This window comes from Heptranchias perlo, chromosome 8 (assembly GCF_035084215.1).
Source record: "Heptranchias perlo isolate sHepPer1 chromosome 8, sHepPer1.hap1, whole genome shotgun sequence".
NCBI classification, from domain to species: domain Eukaryota; kingdom Metazoa; phylum Chordata; class Chondrichthyes; order Hexanchiformes; family Hexanchidae; genus Heptranchias; species Heptranchias perlo.
The window spans coordinates 25,152,674-25,170,484 of NC_090332.1; the positions used below are offsets into that span (position 1 = coordinate 25,152,674).

At 40.9% G+C, this 17,811-nt stretch overlaps 1 protein-coding gene across 5 annotated transcripts in view; it reads right to left on the reverse strand.

Moving 5' to 3' along the window:
* Positions 1-17,811, reverse strand: part of mta3 (metastasis associated 1 family, member 3) — a 209,659-nt gene that overhangs the window by 82,230 nt on the left and 109,618 nt on the right. For all 5 annotated transcript variants that reach the window (XM_067988810.1, XM_067988808.1, XM_067988807.1 and 2 more), the window contains exons 9-12: positions 15,014-15,202; positions 13,963-14,037; positions 12,372-12,430; positions 6,112-6,239 (exon numbers count right to left, since the gene is read on the reverse strand). In XM_067988810.1, coding sequence (XP_067844911.1) covers positions 6,112-6,239; positions 12,372-12,430; positions 13,963-14,037; positions 15,014-15,202 — 451 coding nt within the window. The remainder of the gene's footprint in view (positions 1-6,111; positions 6,240-12,371; positions 12,431-13,962; positions 14,038-15,013; positions 15,203-17,811) is intronic.

Here is a 17,811-nt window from a genome sequence, read left to right on the forward strand (position 1 = left end):
GAAATATGTAGGCAAATCTATGAAATGAGTAAAAAATATCAAATAATAATCATGGGCAATTTCAACTACCCCCAAATAAGCTGGCAAGAAGAGGTAGGGAAAGGGGAAAGGAGTTTTTACAGAGCGTCCATGACTCCTTTCTTACCCAGTATGTGAGAAGCCCAACAAAAGAGGAATCACTGCTGGACCTAGTAATGGGAAATGATCTGGAGCAGATGAGAGAAGTACGCGATGGGGAATATCTAGGCATTAGCGATCCTAACATAATAAGATTTAAAATAATGATTGAGAAAGACATAAGTAAGACAAAGACCAAAGTAATAGATTGGAAAAAAGCTAATTTTGAGGGGATGAGAATGGAACTAGGGAAGATAAACTGGAAGAAAATGTTGACAAAGGGATAGAACAACAGTGGGAAATATTTAAAATGGTGATCAATAGAGTTCACAGGATTATATATTCCTCTAAAAAATGAGATCAAACTAGCCAATAATGGAATACCACAGATAAATAAAGAGATAAGGGTAAAATTGAAACAAAAAAAGGCATACTCTAAGTACAAAAATAAATTCAATAAAGGAGAGGATGACAAAAGGGAATACAAAGAGGTTAGGAAGAAAGTTTTTTTAAAAATTAGGAAAGCAAAGAGGAACTACAAAATTAAATTATCAAGGAATATTAAAAGAAATAGTAACGTATTCTACAAACACATAAATAACAAAAGAAAAATCAGGATAGGGCCACTAAGGGATGCACAAAATAAACTCACATGTAACAACAGCAAAATGGCAGAAATATTGAATAGTTACTTTGCTTCAGCATTTACCAAGAAGACTAACAAGGTGGGCATGGCATTAAAAGAGGAGATCAAAAAAGGTATAAAGACATTGAAGATAGAAAGGGGGAGATAATCGATAAACTGATCAAAATTAGAGAGGATATAACCACTGGTCCAGATGGATTGCATCCGCACATATTAAAATAAGTTAGGGAAGAGATAGCAGAGGAACTCTTACGTATATATAAAAATTCATTAGAAAAGGGAATAGTGCCAGAGGACTGGCAGACAGGTAATGTTATTCCTATATTTAAAAAGAGAGATCGAACAAGTCCAGGGAACTGTAGACTAGTTAGCTTAACATCAGTGGTAGGAAAGATAGTGGAATCTTTACTCAAAGATATAATAGAAAAACATCTAGAAAACAAAAATATAAGGAGTAGACAGTACGGATTTCAGAAGGGAAAGTCATGCTTGACCAAACCTTATTGAATTCCTTGAAGAAGTAACCGGAAGAGTAGATAAGGGTTATGCAGTAGATGTAATATATTTGGATTTTCAAAAGGCCTTCGATAAGGTACCACATTGTAGAGTCATGATTAAGGTCAGAGCATGTGAAGTCAGGGGACAGATAGCAGAATGGATAACAAGCTGGCTACAAAACAGAAAACAGAAGGGGTTAAGGGTACCTACGCAAACTGGAAAAAAGGTGGGAAGTGGTGTTCTGCGAGGATTGGTGCTGGGACCACTGTTGTTCACAATTAACATCAACGATCTGGAGTTGGGAATCAGAAGTACAATTTCAAAATTTGCGGAAAAATTGGGGGGTGTAGTTAATATAAAAGGAAGAATGCGTTAAAATGCATGAAGACATTAATAACTTGCAGAATGGGTGTGTAATTGGCAAATGAAATTTAATATAGATAAATGTGAGGTGGTAAATTTTGGTAGGAAGAATAAGGAGGCCATATATTGCTTCGATAATAGGTCTAAATGGAGTAGTGGAACAAAGGGATCTTGGAGTACAGATACGCAAATCACTAAAAGTAGCGACACAGGTTAATAAGGCCATAAAAAAGGCACACCAAGCACTGGGGTTCATTTCTAGAGGGATGGAATTGAAAAGCAGAAAAGTTTTGTTAAACTTGTATAGAACCTTGGTGAGATCACACTTGGAGCACTGTGCACAGTTCTGGTCTCCATATTATAAAAAGGATATAGAGGCATTAGGGAAGGTGCAAAAAAGATTCACAAGGATGATACCAGAACTGAAAGGACATACTTATCAGGAAAGACTAAACAGGCTGGGGCTCTTTTCTCTAGAAAAGTGAATGATGAGGGGTGACCTGATAGAGGTCTTTAAGATAATGAATGCGTTTGATAGGGTAGACATAGGGATAATGTTTCCACTTGTGGGGGAGTCCAAAACTAGAGGTCATCATTATAAGATAGTCACTAATAAATCCAATAGGGGATTCAGGAGAAACTTCTTTACCCAAAGAGTGGTAAGAATGTGGAACGTGCTACCACAAGAAGTAGTTGAGGTAAATAGTATAGATGCATTTAAGGGGAAGCTAGATTAGCACATAAAGGAGAAAGGAATAGATGGGTAATCTAATAGGGGTAGATGAAGTAGGGAGGGAAGGGGCTCATGTGGAGCATAAACGCCAGCATAGACCAATTGGGACAAATGGCCTGTTTCTGTGCTGTGGACTCAATGTAAGATTACATGCAAGTGTTCTTATCCTTTCTAATTTACGATACTTATCAGAATGTCATTTGTGTTTCCTCATGTGCTGACTGATTATATATAGTAAATTTAATTTCCATTCTGTCACCATCTTTAGTGTTGTGAGGAAATTATTATACATTTTAGTTTATTGCTCTCTTAGCATTCTTGCTGTCAATTGCCCACATTACGGCATGATTTTAAAATGGGAAAAACGGGTAGGTTGGGGGCGGGAGGGACAGTAAAAATTTTAAAAATCAAAAATCCACCCACTTCCGGTTTTAACGGAGGCGGGATGAGGGGCAGGCGACCAACCTGCTCTCAGGGGACGGGTCAGTCATTAAAAGCTTTCAAGGAGGATGTAGGCCTCCATTTTGACAGTTTTTTCGATTTTAACCACTGGGGGCCGGGATTCCTGAGCCTTGTCCTTTACGACACGTGAGAGGAGGCTAGAAGGCCCGTAACTGTAGAGAAGTACCTTTATAGCACAGCTTGTGGGCCAGGATTGCTTCCCGCGGGCCCAAAAAGCCTACCTGCAGCGAACACTCCCATGATCTCCGACCTGAGCCCCCGCTATGACCCCCCCCCCCCGTGACCCCCAATGGCTGACCCCCCGATGACTGAGCCTCCCTGCTCCGATGCCCGAGCCCCACCCCCCTGAAGGCCGAGCCCCACCCCCTTCCCAATCTAACAGTTGCCTTTTCACATCCTCTTCCTTCCTCTTCTCCCATCTGACTGAGGCCAGCCTGTCAATCAGGCTGCCCCCCCAATCTAACACTTACCTTTTCACATCCTCTTCCTTCCTCTTCTCCCGTCCGACTGAGGCCAGCCTGTCAATCAGGCTGGCCTGTTGGGCGGGAAACAGTCAAAAAAAACACCTCCTTACGTCAAAATCGTAAGGACGTCCGGGTAACCCATAAAATCATGCCCTATATATCTGCACATACATACACCCACAAAAGATCCTTGCTATAACAACACAATATTTGGAAGCTGGTCTAATACATTACTCTTTTCTGAGGTGTACAGTACAAATTACAATCAGGTATCTGTACAACCTCTTTGGACAACACTTCTAAAAAGACATCACTGAAATGTCTGGTAATGCTCTTCTCTTGTGACAGAATTGTTATCCGAAGCTAGAGGCTGTGGATGTATAGTCAGGAAGAATCATAGAGACCAAGAATATTAATGGATTTATTTACTAAGATTTACACTTTCCATTTACTCTTCTGAAATTAAGAAAAGAATCCAACTTCAGACTCCAACTTTGAAGCCCTATTTGACTAGGGTGCAGCTCCAGCAGCGCATGGCCTAACCTGCAGCCCTGGGGTAATTTAAATACAGGAGGCAGGCGCCCCAGCGTCCGTCAATGATTCCTGTGTAGTTTTGCTGTGGCAGATCTCCAAGGAATGGGTTAGCATGGAAATGCAGGCAGCCATCTTGCTACCAGCAAAAATGGAAATTTGGCGCCTGCTCTTCGGCACGTGCAAGGCCACTCTCTGAGCACTTGCACAGGCAGTGATGCCAAAAAATGTTATGAGGCCCCATCGTTGTTGGCATCCCTTGCATCCGCATTCAAAGGATGCAAACTGCAGGAAATGCATAAGAGGACACATTTCCTGGATTCGCATCTCAATATAGTATGCTCACTCATATGAGCAGGTATACATTCCACCACCAGACCTGGGAAATGGGGGGAGGCACAAAGAGACAAGGATGTGGCAGAGTGCATCCCCAAGTACTTTTCTGTCACCACCCAACCCAGATCTGCTGAAAAATTAAAAGGGTGGGCAAGAAGTTTAGGCCCAAACATTTTGTAAAATAAATACACCAGCCACAAAGATAAAAACAGCCAAAAATACTGTGTACAATTTACAAGAAGAGCGATACAGCATATTGAAACCACCGTGATTGAAGACCACCAAGGGAGCCCACCTGTCTATTGTAACCACTTATGAATAATAAAATTACACTGGACATTAAAAAAAAACATGGTTAGTCACAGAAAGATGGTTGTTTCACTATCTATACATTTTTACAAAATAGATGTGGTATGAGACTTCCAGTTGGACGAGAAAATATAATAAACACAAATATAGTGCAAGTATACCACAATAAAATAAACCTCCAGCTGCCAGCTTTGAGTTATGGACAGTTCTTTGCCATCAACCAATAACTCCTGGAACCTATGTTGAAACTGCCCAAACTCATTTAATCGACTCCAACAAGCAAAAAGGAACTATTCTACCCAGCTATGCCACTTGGCCCAACACAATGGGGTAAATTTTAACCCCCAAGAATGGGTAGGTTGGGGGCGGGTGGGGAGTAAAAATACAGTGTTTTCAGAGCAGGACAGCATCCTGGTTCCAACATGCCTGTTTCTGGGTTTAACCCAGGCAAGTTTGTCTGCATGGTGGAAAGCAGACACCAGGAAGTCCCGCCCTCATTTAAATCCGGTGGGCCGATACTTCAAAGGACAATGTACCACATTGAAATACTTGAGGTCCTTAATATTTTGTGTATTGGAATAATAAAATGAATTTAACCTTACCTGTTTGGGTTTCCCATCGCTTCCCTTTCACGTTAGATGAAAGCAGGCGGGAAAGGTCGGATCCATGAGGTGAGTGCCTTTATTGCACTGCTTGTGAGCCCGGAGGAGCAGGAATGCTTCATCCAGACCCAACAAGCTCACCTGGCCAACAGGACCCCCCGATTGGCCGACACTCCCCCCCCACCCCCCCACCCCGACTCTTCATCCGACCTCCAGTGACCTCCGATCTCTACCTCAGTCACCACCACCCACCCCAAACCCCCCACCATCCCAATCATCTCCCTGCATCCCCCCACCACCCCGATCTTCTCCACGGCCTATGATCCCTCCCTCTGATCCCGGCTGCATCCTGCTACAGCAGGCCTTTCTAGCCGACAGCTAGCTAGCCCGTCAATCAGGCTGGCTCCCGGGCGTGAAACCTGGAAGTGAAATTGATGGGCCTCATGAAGGTCGCGATCACGTTCCAGGTTTCACACCTGGAAATCTGCCGCACCCCCCCGCCCCCCCAGTTAAAATTTACCCCAATGTTTCAATTTGATCTTCCCAAAGCTCCCATAAAATGCAGAAGGCCTGCCCTTTTCCCTGCCCTACATTCTCCCGAAATGTGGGTCACCATTTACATTCCCCTTTCTGTTCATCCCATGCACCTTGGTTCTCTACTCCACCAGCTGTTGCTATCAGTTGCAAATGTCAGGATTCTATGCTGCTCCCTCTCCAGAGAACATTATAAAGAGGTGGGGTTATTGCAGCCCTCATAGCATGAAAAAAAAGTTGCATTACAGATAGTAGCACCATAGTTTGCATATGTTCATACCATTTTTGCTTACACTATGAAAGCTGGAATAACCCTGCCTCCTAGCAGCAGGAAAGAAATTAAAGGAAGACATACAGTAGGATTTTACTGAATACCTAAATTAAAGTTTCCAATTAGTCCCTAGGTAGCCAAATATATTTATGTAAATTTACATAGTTTATTTCTGGTTTCAGTATCCTCTTGCAGATTACGCTTCAGGTCTTACGCTTAAATAATTTAGTTTTGACAGTACTCACTGTAACAACTCTCACAGGCCCGGCCTACGCCTGAGTTCTGGGTTTGATAAACCATTCCTCCAATTGGACCATTCACCACAGCAGGTTTTCCATTACTGCTTGATATCTGATTGGGATTAGGTTTATTGCTATATTTTTAAAAAAAATTGAAAAATGCCCTTTTATTAGTGGAAAACAGTATGACAAAAACTTCAGAGTTGTAAAAAATTCTGAAATAAAACAAAATCAGCAGAACATAATTTTTGAAGGTACATGCAGCAGCTTCAGTTTGAAATATGTCCAGTATTGAAGTTCCATTCAAGTGATGTCAGCTGTAAACACATTTTTACCACAGTAATATCAGGATTTTAAACATTAACTTCAAGGTGCTTAATATTTTTGCAGTCCTGAGGTTCAAGCCACAGCTAATGGCTATTCAACAAATGGGTCAGCCAGATACGTTCTGAGAGTAATCTGTGCTCAGCCCAGCTGATGGAAGGAACCTCTCATAGCAGCAAACAAGAACAAACACTTTTGTCATACTCTGCGGCGACTTGGCACTCTGTCTGTGCCTGAACAAAGGTTTGAGTAGGTGATGCAAGCTGCCTTTTTACCAAACATTACAACAGCAAAAGAATCAGTTTGGCAAAAGTACTAATTGATGGAGAATAAAACAGAGTAAATTCCAACTACACCTAATGTTTTATTTAATACTTAAATAGGATTACAGAAACTTAAAATTGGACTGCAATGTGTCAGTGCTTTTAAGTACTCCAGTTAAAGAGTAAAGCACATATTTGATGTTCTGACAAATTTTGTTTGACTATTATATCTATGAGTTAATGTAACAAGAAGCATTATATGACAAAGTCACATTTCTTATCAATCTGAAATATGGGTTTTGTCTTTTCAGCATCAAATGCATTTTAAAATAATTTGTCACGGTCCTGAAACTTGTAGAGGTGCTGCCAGGATCAGCAAAAAGGGGAAAAATATTCAGCTTGTATTTCAAGTAAGCTGTGATTTTAGTTTATGCTTATTTGATGATACAATGCTACATATTTATTTTAATAAATAATATAAATGGCATATAAAAGCCATATCTAAAATTGGAATCCTTAATTTAATCTTGGTTTGCAGTTGTAGATATAGTATACCTATCCAATCGTAGTCAGCACATCTCCAGCAATAGCTTCTCGTCCCACCCCCTTATCAACCTGTCGCGTCCCCCAGGAATCTATCCTTGGGCATCTCCTTTCTCTCATCTGCATGTTGCCTCATGGCAACATCATCAGAAAATGTACACTGACGACATCCAGTTTTACCTCTCCACCACCTCTCAATCCCTCCACTGCGTTTGTGTTGTCAGACTGCTTGTCCGACATTCTGTCTTGGATGAGCCGCTCTTTCCTCCAGATAAACATTGGGAAGACCGAAGCCATTGTCTTCCTCCAGCCATTAACTTCTTCCAGCCATACAATCCTCCCCCCAACCCCGCACCAGATCCATACCTAGATAGTTAACTATACCTATAACTCTGGCCTCTTGTGCATCCGTGCATCCCCAGTCTCCAATGGCCCTGCTGTTGGCAGCCATGACTTCAGCCATCTAGGCTGAAGAATTCCCTCCCTAAACCTCTCCACCTCCCTTTCCTCCTTTAAGACCTTCCTTAAAACCCACCTCTTTAACCAAGCTTTTGTTCACCCCTCCTAACATCTCTTTCTTTGGCTCGCCGTCCATTTTTGTCTGATTATGCCTCCGTGAAGCACCTTGTTGTTGTTGTTGAAGTACTGTAGTGAACTAGAGTAAAAACAATATTCAGGTGATTCAACTCCTATTTGCAGCTATCACGCAAGAAAATAAACCATTTTGGTACGATTGGTTAATGCCATGTTCACTAAAGCTGGGGTTCTCACTGTTACAAATACTATCAAGCTCCAAACATGAATATGCAGTGACAATTGACATGATCGCCTGTCCCCAGCACCTACCTAGATTTTAATTTTCTCTTGTATGCACCTAAAAATGACCCTAAAAATGCACTTTTTAAAAGCTATGTGTATGCCAACAAACTGTATGTGCAACATATTATTGCAAGTGTTTTTTAAAGCCACTTTAACAGGATCTATGTCCTAGGAGGTTTGTAAAAAATAATCCGTTCAGAGATTGGTTGGGATGAAAGCAAAAAAGTTGGCAAGCACCATGACTTTTGCTGCTGCATTGTCATCTTTTCCTCAATCCTACTGGCAAAACAATCAGAGTATAAGCAAGGTAATGTTAACAATGCTCAAAGCTGAACTATGAGCATGACCTGCACTCCTGTTTAGTGAGGCTCTGCTTCATGAACTGAATTTATGCTGTAGTCACTTTGAGAAAAATGCTTTTTACACAGCCTAAAAGAGTGGTGAAAGCAGATTCAATAGTACCGTTCAAAAGGGAATTGGATAAATACTTGAAGGGAAAAAATTTACAGGGCTATGGGGAAAGAGCAGGGGAGGGGGACTAATTGGATAAGCTCTATCCTACCACAGGCACGATGGGCCAAATGGCCTCCTTCTGCACTGTATCATTCTATGATTCTATTTTTCACCAGCTGATATCAGGAAACCACTTGCTGCTGGTTGAAACATAGGAAACTAGGGCTTCCTTGCCATTTCGAAAGTGCTAATGCTTCTCAGCAGAGAACGGGGTGATTACCACCAAATAGAATTCTGCTGAATCATCAGGATGGACCCATTCTTAAATACCTCTCATAAAAATGCCTTACAGTGATAGTTGCTCATGTATTTTAGATTGGAGCAGACACCATCAACAAGTGAAAAAAGACTAACAGCCTCTCCAAAACTAGATGACTCAGACAAGCAAAGACTATTCACTTTTGAAACTTGCCATGATTGTAGTGAAGACAGTTTTCTTGGAGTTGCAACACAAATGTAAGAGCGCTCACTTTTTGTTTCATTCAACTAGATAAAAATGAAAGCCAGGATTTTAACTGGGAGTGGGAGTGCGGTGTGCAGGGCTGGCAGGAATCGCGATCGGGGGAGGAGGGAAACCTGAGTGAGAAGTGGCCCAAGGTTTGATGGTGGGGCAAGAATGCTCCTCCTGGCCCCACAAGGAAACCGTAAAAAAATTAAAACTTACCTGGGGCCTCTTCTGGCCCTGATGCTGCTTCTTGCGAGGTTTCACTGGCGGGTTTGGCACTGTGCTTGACCCGCAGTTAAAATCGCTTTGAGGTCCGAATGACATTATCAGACTCTGACTTTTAAATACTAAGGTGGCCCCTGCCTAATTATGGCAGGCAGCCTCGATGTTGCCGAATAGCCGGAAGTTAAAACGGCGGCAACGCAAAGCTCGTTGGAAATGAAGCACGCAACCACCATTTTAAGCATCCGCCCACACCCGTTCCCGCCAGGAGGGCAGGGTTAAAATTGACTGAATTATTTCAAGACATCACAACCATATCATAAAAGTGAAAGGATGCTTGCTGCCAGATGAACAACAGATAACCACCAAGCAACCTAGGGGATCATAAATGAATCGCTTTTTACCAGACTGGTAGCAAGCCACCCACAACATGCAAACTGCAAATTAATTTCCCTACTAATCCATAGTACACACTACCTTTTGTCAGTTGGATTTGTGCACTGTTTTTGAATTTAAGGAATTCTGAACACAAACCAAAATGGAGCATCCATATTAAATTCATACTTCAAATAAATTGCAACTTCAAATCAAAAAAAGTGAGAGGTTCAAATGGAAAGTTAAATTAAAAATACTTTTGGTATACTCTTGATTGTTCTTTAAATGCACTTCATGCACCCTTTTCACCACTCCAACTTTTTGGACTCTTGGAGCACTGGGAGTTTGCAACAAGTTAAAAGTTCCTGCTCCATTAATGCAAGCAATCTATACAATCGATCAAGCCTGGCAGCAAAACTGACCTAGACCTACCCATGCCATTTTGGTGGAGTTTAACACAAAGGGTGGAGCAGCGAATTCCTGGGTAACCTGAATATGAAGGGTCATCTACCTGGTCCAGAATGAAGACATGACCTCTCAAGATCAACAGCAGTGATAGTAACTCACGCCTTTGTTATAATATGGCATGCATCAAAGACAATTTGGCCAGATGAATAGGGTCACATCTAAAGTGTCCTCTCACTTCAGAATCAGTGGACTCAAAAACCTCCTCAGTGCCTGATCAAGTCTTGAATTGGCCAATATCTGGCACTAAGCCATGATCAATGCTCCTTCTCTCTCTGTGTAAATACTTATCATCTTGGCCTCTATTCACTGCTTCCCCACAGTAAAGGGGTTGAAATCAGGAACTCAGGAGAGCCCCCTCCCCCCTTAACTGGAGAGCACTGTGAAAAGTTAGTTGCTTTATGAGGGTGAAGAGTATGCTGGCGCCCAAGGTGGGCAAGGAAGAAAAGGCAAAGGTGTCCAGTGTGAGGCATTGTTCTGCTGGACTCCCTCCACCAGGCACAATTGATATTTCTGGGTGACTTGGTGGCACCCAGACCGAGGAGTCTTTTCCTCCCGCCTTCAAAACCCTCCAGGAGGGTTTGAATGAGTGAAGTTCTGTGTTGTTCTTCTCTGCCTTGGTGCCATCCCCTGCTCGCTTCTTGGTACTGATGTTATTGTACTTCTTGAAAAGTGTTATAAAAATACTGATAAGACATGCAGTGATGGGATAATGAAGTGAGAGAGCCACGCACTATTCCTTCCTTACCTGGTTGTCCCCCAATCTGGGGTCGAAGTGTGCAGGCTGAACATTGTTTTTAAAGACTGCATGTCAGCTACTTACACCCTTTTTACAATGGATTTTACACCACTGCCTACTCCAATGGATATGCAAATGAGCAAACCCAGGAAGCCTACGAGTAACTCCCTCTATAGACCATTGGAAGGTGTAACTCACTTTGAGGGAATGCCCTGCCACCCCCCTGCTTACTCTCCAAGATGGACTTGTCATACTGGGCTTTTGGGTTCTGTATCAAGAATAATATTTAGGCGTTGCTATTTATAGGTGTCTGAGATGGATTGAATTGCTCACTAAACAGCTTCTTCTCTATAAATGGAAATATTAACATCTTTTTAAAGTTCAGGCAGAAAAACTTACTAAAATCCACTTGTTTGGAGAGGTTAGCAATAGATGGCACAATAGCAATTCCCTCAATTTCACTAGCAATTGCTGGTTGAAGACCTATATGCTTTAGTTACATGCATGGAATCAGTATAGGCTGACCTCAGACTTGTATCAGAATCCTGAGATGCAGCAAACCTATGACTGATGCTGGAAAAGGTAACAAAACTCCCAGAAAACCCCAGCACCTTCCTCCAGACCTGTGAGGCTGTGGAGAAAGTCATCTGCTCAGCAGATCTTTAGAAGGCTGCCCTTTCCTGCAATCAATTCTACAATTGACGTGGAGCTGGAGGTCCGCTTGTTTGGAGGGTCAGCATTTGACATCTATCCAAACTGGAGAAAACTGAGCTTTGAAGATCCTTGTGATCAAAATAGCCTTGCAATGAGCAAGTCCGTTATGTCGAGGCCTCTTGTAAAGCATGGATCAGGCTTCACAGCTGTGGAAGTCATATATCAAAATTCAAGGTAAGGAGGAGGCATGAAAATCAGTCACAGGGACAGATCCCAGCAATCAATGTAGATCTTAAAACAAATCTTAAATTGGAGCCTGGCACTGAATCAAAACAAACTTCATGAAGTCTACTATTCCTCAAAAATTGGAGAGACCTCAAGTACATATCCTGTAAAGAAGCATTCTTCTAGCTCCAGGAATGAAGAAAAGACTAAGAATAAACCAGTTGCTTTGCCAAATTTAGGGTGAACTCTTAAAAACTTTCCCACTTAAAACCTATTTGGTCAAATATGGTCAGTTTAACAAAAAAAACAATCGACATATAATAGAATATGAATTTTCCAATACATTGATCAACAGCCAAGCCTGCTGATGATGATGGGAGAAAGTGAACTGGACATCTGCCCACTACTAAGTCCTTTATACAAATGAGCGGGCGGGAAGAAGAGAGATCATCCAACAGACACGCAATGTTTGTAACTCAAAGAAAAATGTCCCCAAGTAATCGTCCCGCATGAAGATGGTGGATTATCTTCTTTATTCATGTTGGCTTATAAATGAAAAATGTTATTTTGGCTCTCTGTAAATGTTGTAAACAATGTTTTGAACGTGGGACCTTCAAAATATTATCTCCATAAAAACCTTTTATTAATTAGAATTGTAGGATGGTTTACAGGCACTTACTATGTCGGGATGTACACCTGTTTCAGTTTGCTCTCTGCCTCAGCTGCCTTGAGACGTTTCTAAAAATAAATAACAAAGTAAAATTATAGGAAGAAATCATCCCGTCAGCATTATCTGTGCTACCTAATTTTCTGCAGAGTTACTCTAGCCTCCACCCAATATTTTTTCACCATGTGGCCACATGAATAGGGGAATCACAAATTAAATGAATTATTGCCTGCTCTTGATTTCCTGTTTAAAGGTCAGTCTTTGATACCACACTGCCCAATAAACTTTTCTTTAAAAGTTCTCCACCTTAAAAGTAACAGGAGATGTGCACTTTAGTGAGGGTAATTGTAAACAATTTTACAACACCAAGTTATAGTCCAGCAATTTTATTTTAAATTCACAAGCTTTCGGAGGCTACCTCCTTCCTCAGGTGAACGATGTGGAAATGAAATCCTCGAAATGAAGTCGCATTTATAATTCACAGAACAATGCTTGGTGAGTACAGACAGTTTTTTCAGTGTGCACACTGATTGCCTTGGCAACGGGCAGTTGAAAAAACTGTCTGTACTCACCAAGCATTGTTCTGTGAATTATAAATGCGACTTCATTTCGAGGATTTCATTTCCACATCGTTCACCTGAGGAAGGAGGTAGCCTCCGAAAGCTTGTGAATTTAAAATAAAATTGCTGGACTATAACTTGGTGTTGTAAAATTGTTTACAATTGTCAACCCCAGTCCATCACCGGCATCGCCACATTAGTGAGGGTAGGTTGTAGCAGTGCAGGTTCACTGCACAGATTTGAAAAAAATAACATTTTCAGCCAATACTGGGCTAGCTGTCTGCATCCTCTATCTATTCTCAATTCAGTCCTCTGAACAAAGGGTGTCTTGAACATTTCAGATATAAAAACATCTGACTACCACCAGTTTGAAATCCACGTCTTTTCTGACCATCACAGAAATAGTGTGGCAGAGGTTATAAAAGGCCAATTTGATGAATGCTCTGAGTGTATTATCAGGAAATTGTGGGTGCACTCCCAATGATTTTCTGTCCATTAAAAATGAGTGGAAAGCACGGAGCATGATTTTGTAAAATTGGCCCTATATTGCTTTCCTGCACCAATGAACCCTAGTACATATCAACAAGGCAACTCTGCCACGATATATGGAACTTTTATATATTAAGAGCTTCTATAATCAGCAATTTATCACCAGGAAATAAAAAAATGATTTATTTAACTTGAACTGTCTAAACAAAATTTTACCAGCCCATCACTGGTCATTCTCAACGGACTATTTCATAAATAAGGATCTCACGTGTATTCATTTTGCAAGGAAGAAATTGCTACAATTGTAATCTTTAAGTTCTTTCAGTAAACGTAAGCTAGTCATGTCATTTTTATAGAATATAATTTTAAACATAGAATTTTCAAAGTTGTTTCTTCTTGGATACTTTAAATTTGCATGAAACAGTTTCATTTAATGTAGGTTTGTTCCAAGAACAATTTGTGATTAGCAGGCATTTCAACAGACTGATTATTTATCAAATCAGTAAATTTGAAACGGTTTAAGAAATAGTCATAAAGGCAAGTAATTTTTTTACCTGTTGTACGTATCTATCTGTAGTTTTCCACATGTAATAGTATTCTATGATGCTGGTGAGTGATTTCCATGGTAGCTATTAAAACGATATAGATAAACACATTAAGCTATAAGCCAGGCAGCATTCATTCTGGTCTAAAAGGATTCAGAATATTAGCCTGTATTTAAGAACAAACTTTCAAAATTAAAAATACACATCAGTTCTTTTTTTCCATTTTTAAATGCTAAAATATGCACATTGTTGAGAATGGAGATACAGTGAAATTTGGTTTATAGTGAGCAAAAAAAGACTCAAATTAAAATATAAAAGGTCTGAAATATACAGCATGTCAGCATCTGTAAAGACATAAGACAGGTGCATACCCTTCTTCAGAGAAATCACTGGAGAATATACAGTGTTGTCAATGGGACAGTTATGAATGGAACTAGGTGAGAACAATGACATGAAGATAGACTACCAAGGAGTGACATTAGAGGAGGATAGAATGATCAAGAAGGATGAAAAGGGTCAGTGAACAGCAGTTACAGTCACTGATGATGTTGTTAATGATTTGACAAGTAGTCTCTTTACTGTGGGACAGGTATAAAGTAAATTGCTGGGTCTCAAACAGAGTGTCGTAGGAGGTGGGCATATTGTTGTAACACAACAATGCATTCAAGGACTTTGCAGAGCAAGAGAAGATGGGCATGATAGTAAAGGACAAGGTGTTCAAAAGTGGAGAAAGAGCCAGAGAACTAGGAATAGAAACCCTGAAAATGTAGATCTCTGAATAATGTAACATTTATAAATGCTTCTGTCACAAAACAAATCTTGTTGGTTTCTCTTTTTTCCACTTTCTTCTCATTCCCTTTTTCTTATTCACAAGAGAGGAATGCATTGACCTCCAAAGAACACACAATCTTTTTATCATGCAGAGATGAAATGTTTCATGTCATCAGAACAAGGTGCATGAAAATTTGTCCTGTATATGAAAGAACCCCATTCCTACAGTGCTACCCAATCTCTCTCAATGCATTAGCAATCTGTAGAATAAAAGTTTTAATGTACTTACAAAGTCTTGTCGTATGTCATTGAAATCCTTGCCATACTTTTCCAATGCCTCTTCAAAAAGGCTTGCTTCAGATGCTGACCATTCCTCCATTTCATCTCTGCAGAGAACAGGACCACCCTGTGGTACCAAGATGCTGATTGCATTTGTCAAGTCATAGTTGTGCTTGTGCAAAGTGTCCATTGCATGGAACTAATGGAAGAAAACAAATTTTTTTAAATGTAGATACCATAACCGGTGCAAAAGATGGAAGCCCAGACATCTGTTACTTGCACTGTGTAAAAATAAACTAGGATAATGTAATTATGCTATCTGATCTCTCATGGCATTGTTCGTAAGTAGTCTGGGGTCAAGAGTGAGGTTGTGATAAGCATGATTTCATTCCAAGCCAGTGAATAGTGCACCTCAAGGGCTAAGGAATGGAGTACAGGATAGCTGTGGTGCAGAGCAGAGGGCGAGGTGGTCAGAGGCAGGGCACAACAGAGAAAGCATTGTGGGAAGCAAAGCGGTTGGGAAGAGCTGGCGAGTGAAGCACATCAGAGGGGCTGTCGAGGTGAACAAGGTAGTGTTTTTAAAACCACTGGACTTCAATAGCACCGGGACCATAGGAAATTATGTTGGCAGCTGCTCCGAGAATTTTGTTTCCTTGGATCTGATTTGCAATCAGAAGGCTTTATTTGGTTTTCCAATCAGAAAACTGGTCTTTACATCACCAGATTTTTTTTAACCTGGCAGCAAGGCTAGTCATTTACAGAGTAAGCATGATTTCCAGTTTGTAAGCCTACCTGTTCATTACTGTATTAGACTGAGGAGAAAGAAGCAGTTTTAATCTGCATTTGAGGATTTTAGTCTACCGGATTGCTATGCACATTAATACTGGTACATTTTGGGAATCACAGTCCACCAGTGTGACATGCACAAAGCGACCTTTGTACACCCTAGAAGTCTGCTATGTGGTTGAGCCTCTCAGCTCAGTGTTCAGGGAATTGAGCAGAATTCAAGCCTCAGATTTCTGAGGCAGACAGGCCTCCGAACAGAAAAGTTCACAGACATTTGAAATACACGAAAGGCTACGTACACAAGTTTAAATATATTGTTTAGAAATGATGTAATTTATGACCTCTCGGTCTTTGGCCTTCTACACCATTCTAAAGAATCTCAATGTAAACTCGAGGAACAGCACCTTATCTTTCTATTAGGCACTTTGCAGCCCTCTGACTTTAACAACTTCAAACCCTAACTACAGCTCCCTTTTCCTCTCTGGGGCAGTAGGTGCTGGCAATGTGGGATGGGTGTGCCGTTGTTTCCAGAGATGGGGGAAGGAAGCGGGTTATACTTGAGGTGGGAACCCCGAGTCAGAACACTACTAGCGGGGTGATCTGCACCCATGGAGTCGACTTGCTTTATTTCTTCCATCAAACTCCCAGGCCACTTTTTATGCTTCCCTTTCCATCTATTCTCCTTCAGCTACTCACACACTCTCTGTCTGTGTCTTTATTTCTTTGATTTCTCTCGCTATGCTTCCTTTTGTTTTCTGCTAATATCACTTCTGCCATTTAACCATCTCCACTTCGCCACACAAGCACTTTACAGGTCATTCTATTTCTTTTCCTATGGGTGTTTTTTTCCCTTTCCATTGCTTTTCAAATGCTGTTCATCTGTAATATCTTCCAGTCTTGAGGAGTGGTCTTCGACCTGAAACACTGACTGACTGATTTCTGTTTCTCCACAGATGCTGCTTGACCTGCTGAGTATTTCCAGCTTTTTCTGATTTTGTCTTCTGAAAGCTCGACTGGTAAATCAGAGCACTAAGCAAGAGAAAACCTGCCTTAGTTTAAATTGACACTGCCTCACAGAAAATCATTTGGTTTGCAAAATGAAGTACACAAGCACAGACTGGAAGCACTATTTTACAGATGCTCTTTTAATCCAATATTACCTAAAACACATTAATTCAATAGAAACTGTACTCTGATAGCCACATACGTACAATCAACTCTATAATGAAATACACCTAAGTGAATCTTTGAAAATTGTATAAACTGTTTCTTTCCCAAGATATCATTTTGAAAGAAAGGCTGTTTGAAATTAATTTTATGCTGCTTAAATTGCATTGACGGTCCCTTCTATGTTTTGAAGACAGCGCAATCTCTTAACAAAAGGTACAGAGGAAACCAGAAATTGGTTTCTATTAGAAGAAACCAATTTGTTCTTTTTCTCTTTTCTAAATCAATTATAGAAATTCATGGGAGAAGTAAGCGTCACACCCTTTCAAAGTGCCACGGCAACACTGAATTCACTACGACTAACATAAAGAAATACATTTTTAGTTTAGTTCAATGTGACAGTAACTGACGTTTTTTCAGTTGAATAGAAACATTATCCTTAGGAGTTACTTTCATTAATGCTAAAGATAGTTTGCACAGGATTTTTCATTGTGTTCACAGCAATAATACAAGTACAATTACATTTTCCAGTGGAGTTTGATATATTGTGTCCCCCACCACAAACTCCGTTCCCTCGCAACTGATTCCATCCCCCTTCCCGACCCCCACCTCAGGCTGAACCAGACTGTTCACAATCTCAGTGTCCTGTGCAGAGCTTTCGACCCCATATCCTCTATAGCACAAGAACCGCCTACTTCTGTTTCTGTAAAATTGACCATCTCTGCTCCGCCTCAGCTCATTTGCTGCCAAAGCCCTCATCCATGTCTTCACTCACCTCCAGATTCGACTAACCAACGCATTCCAGGCCACCTTCTACCCTACATAGACTTCAGTTCATCCAGAACTCTGTTGCCT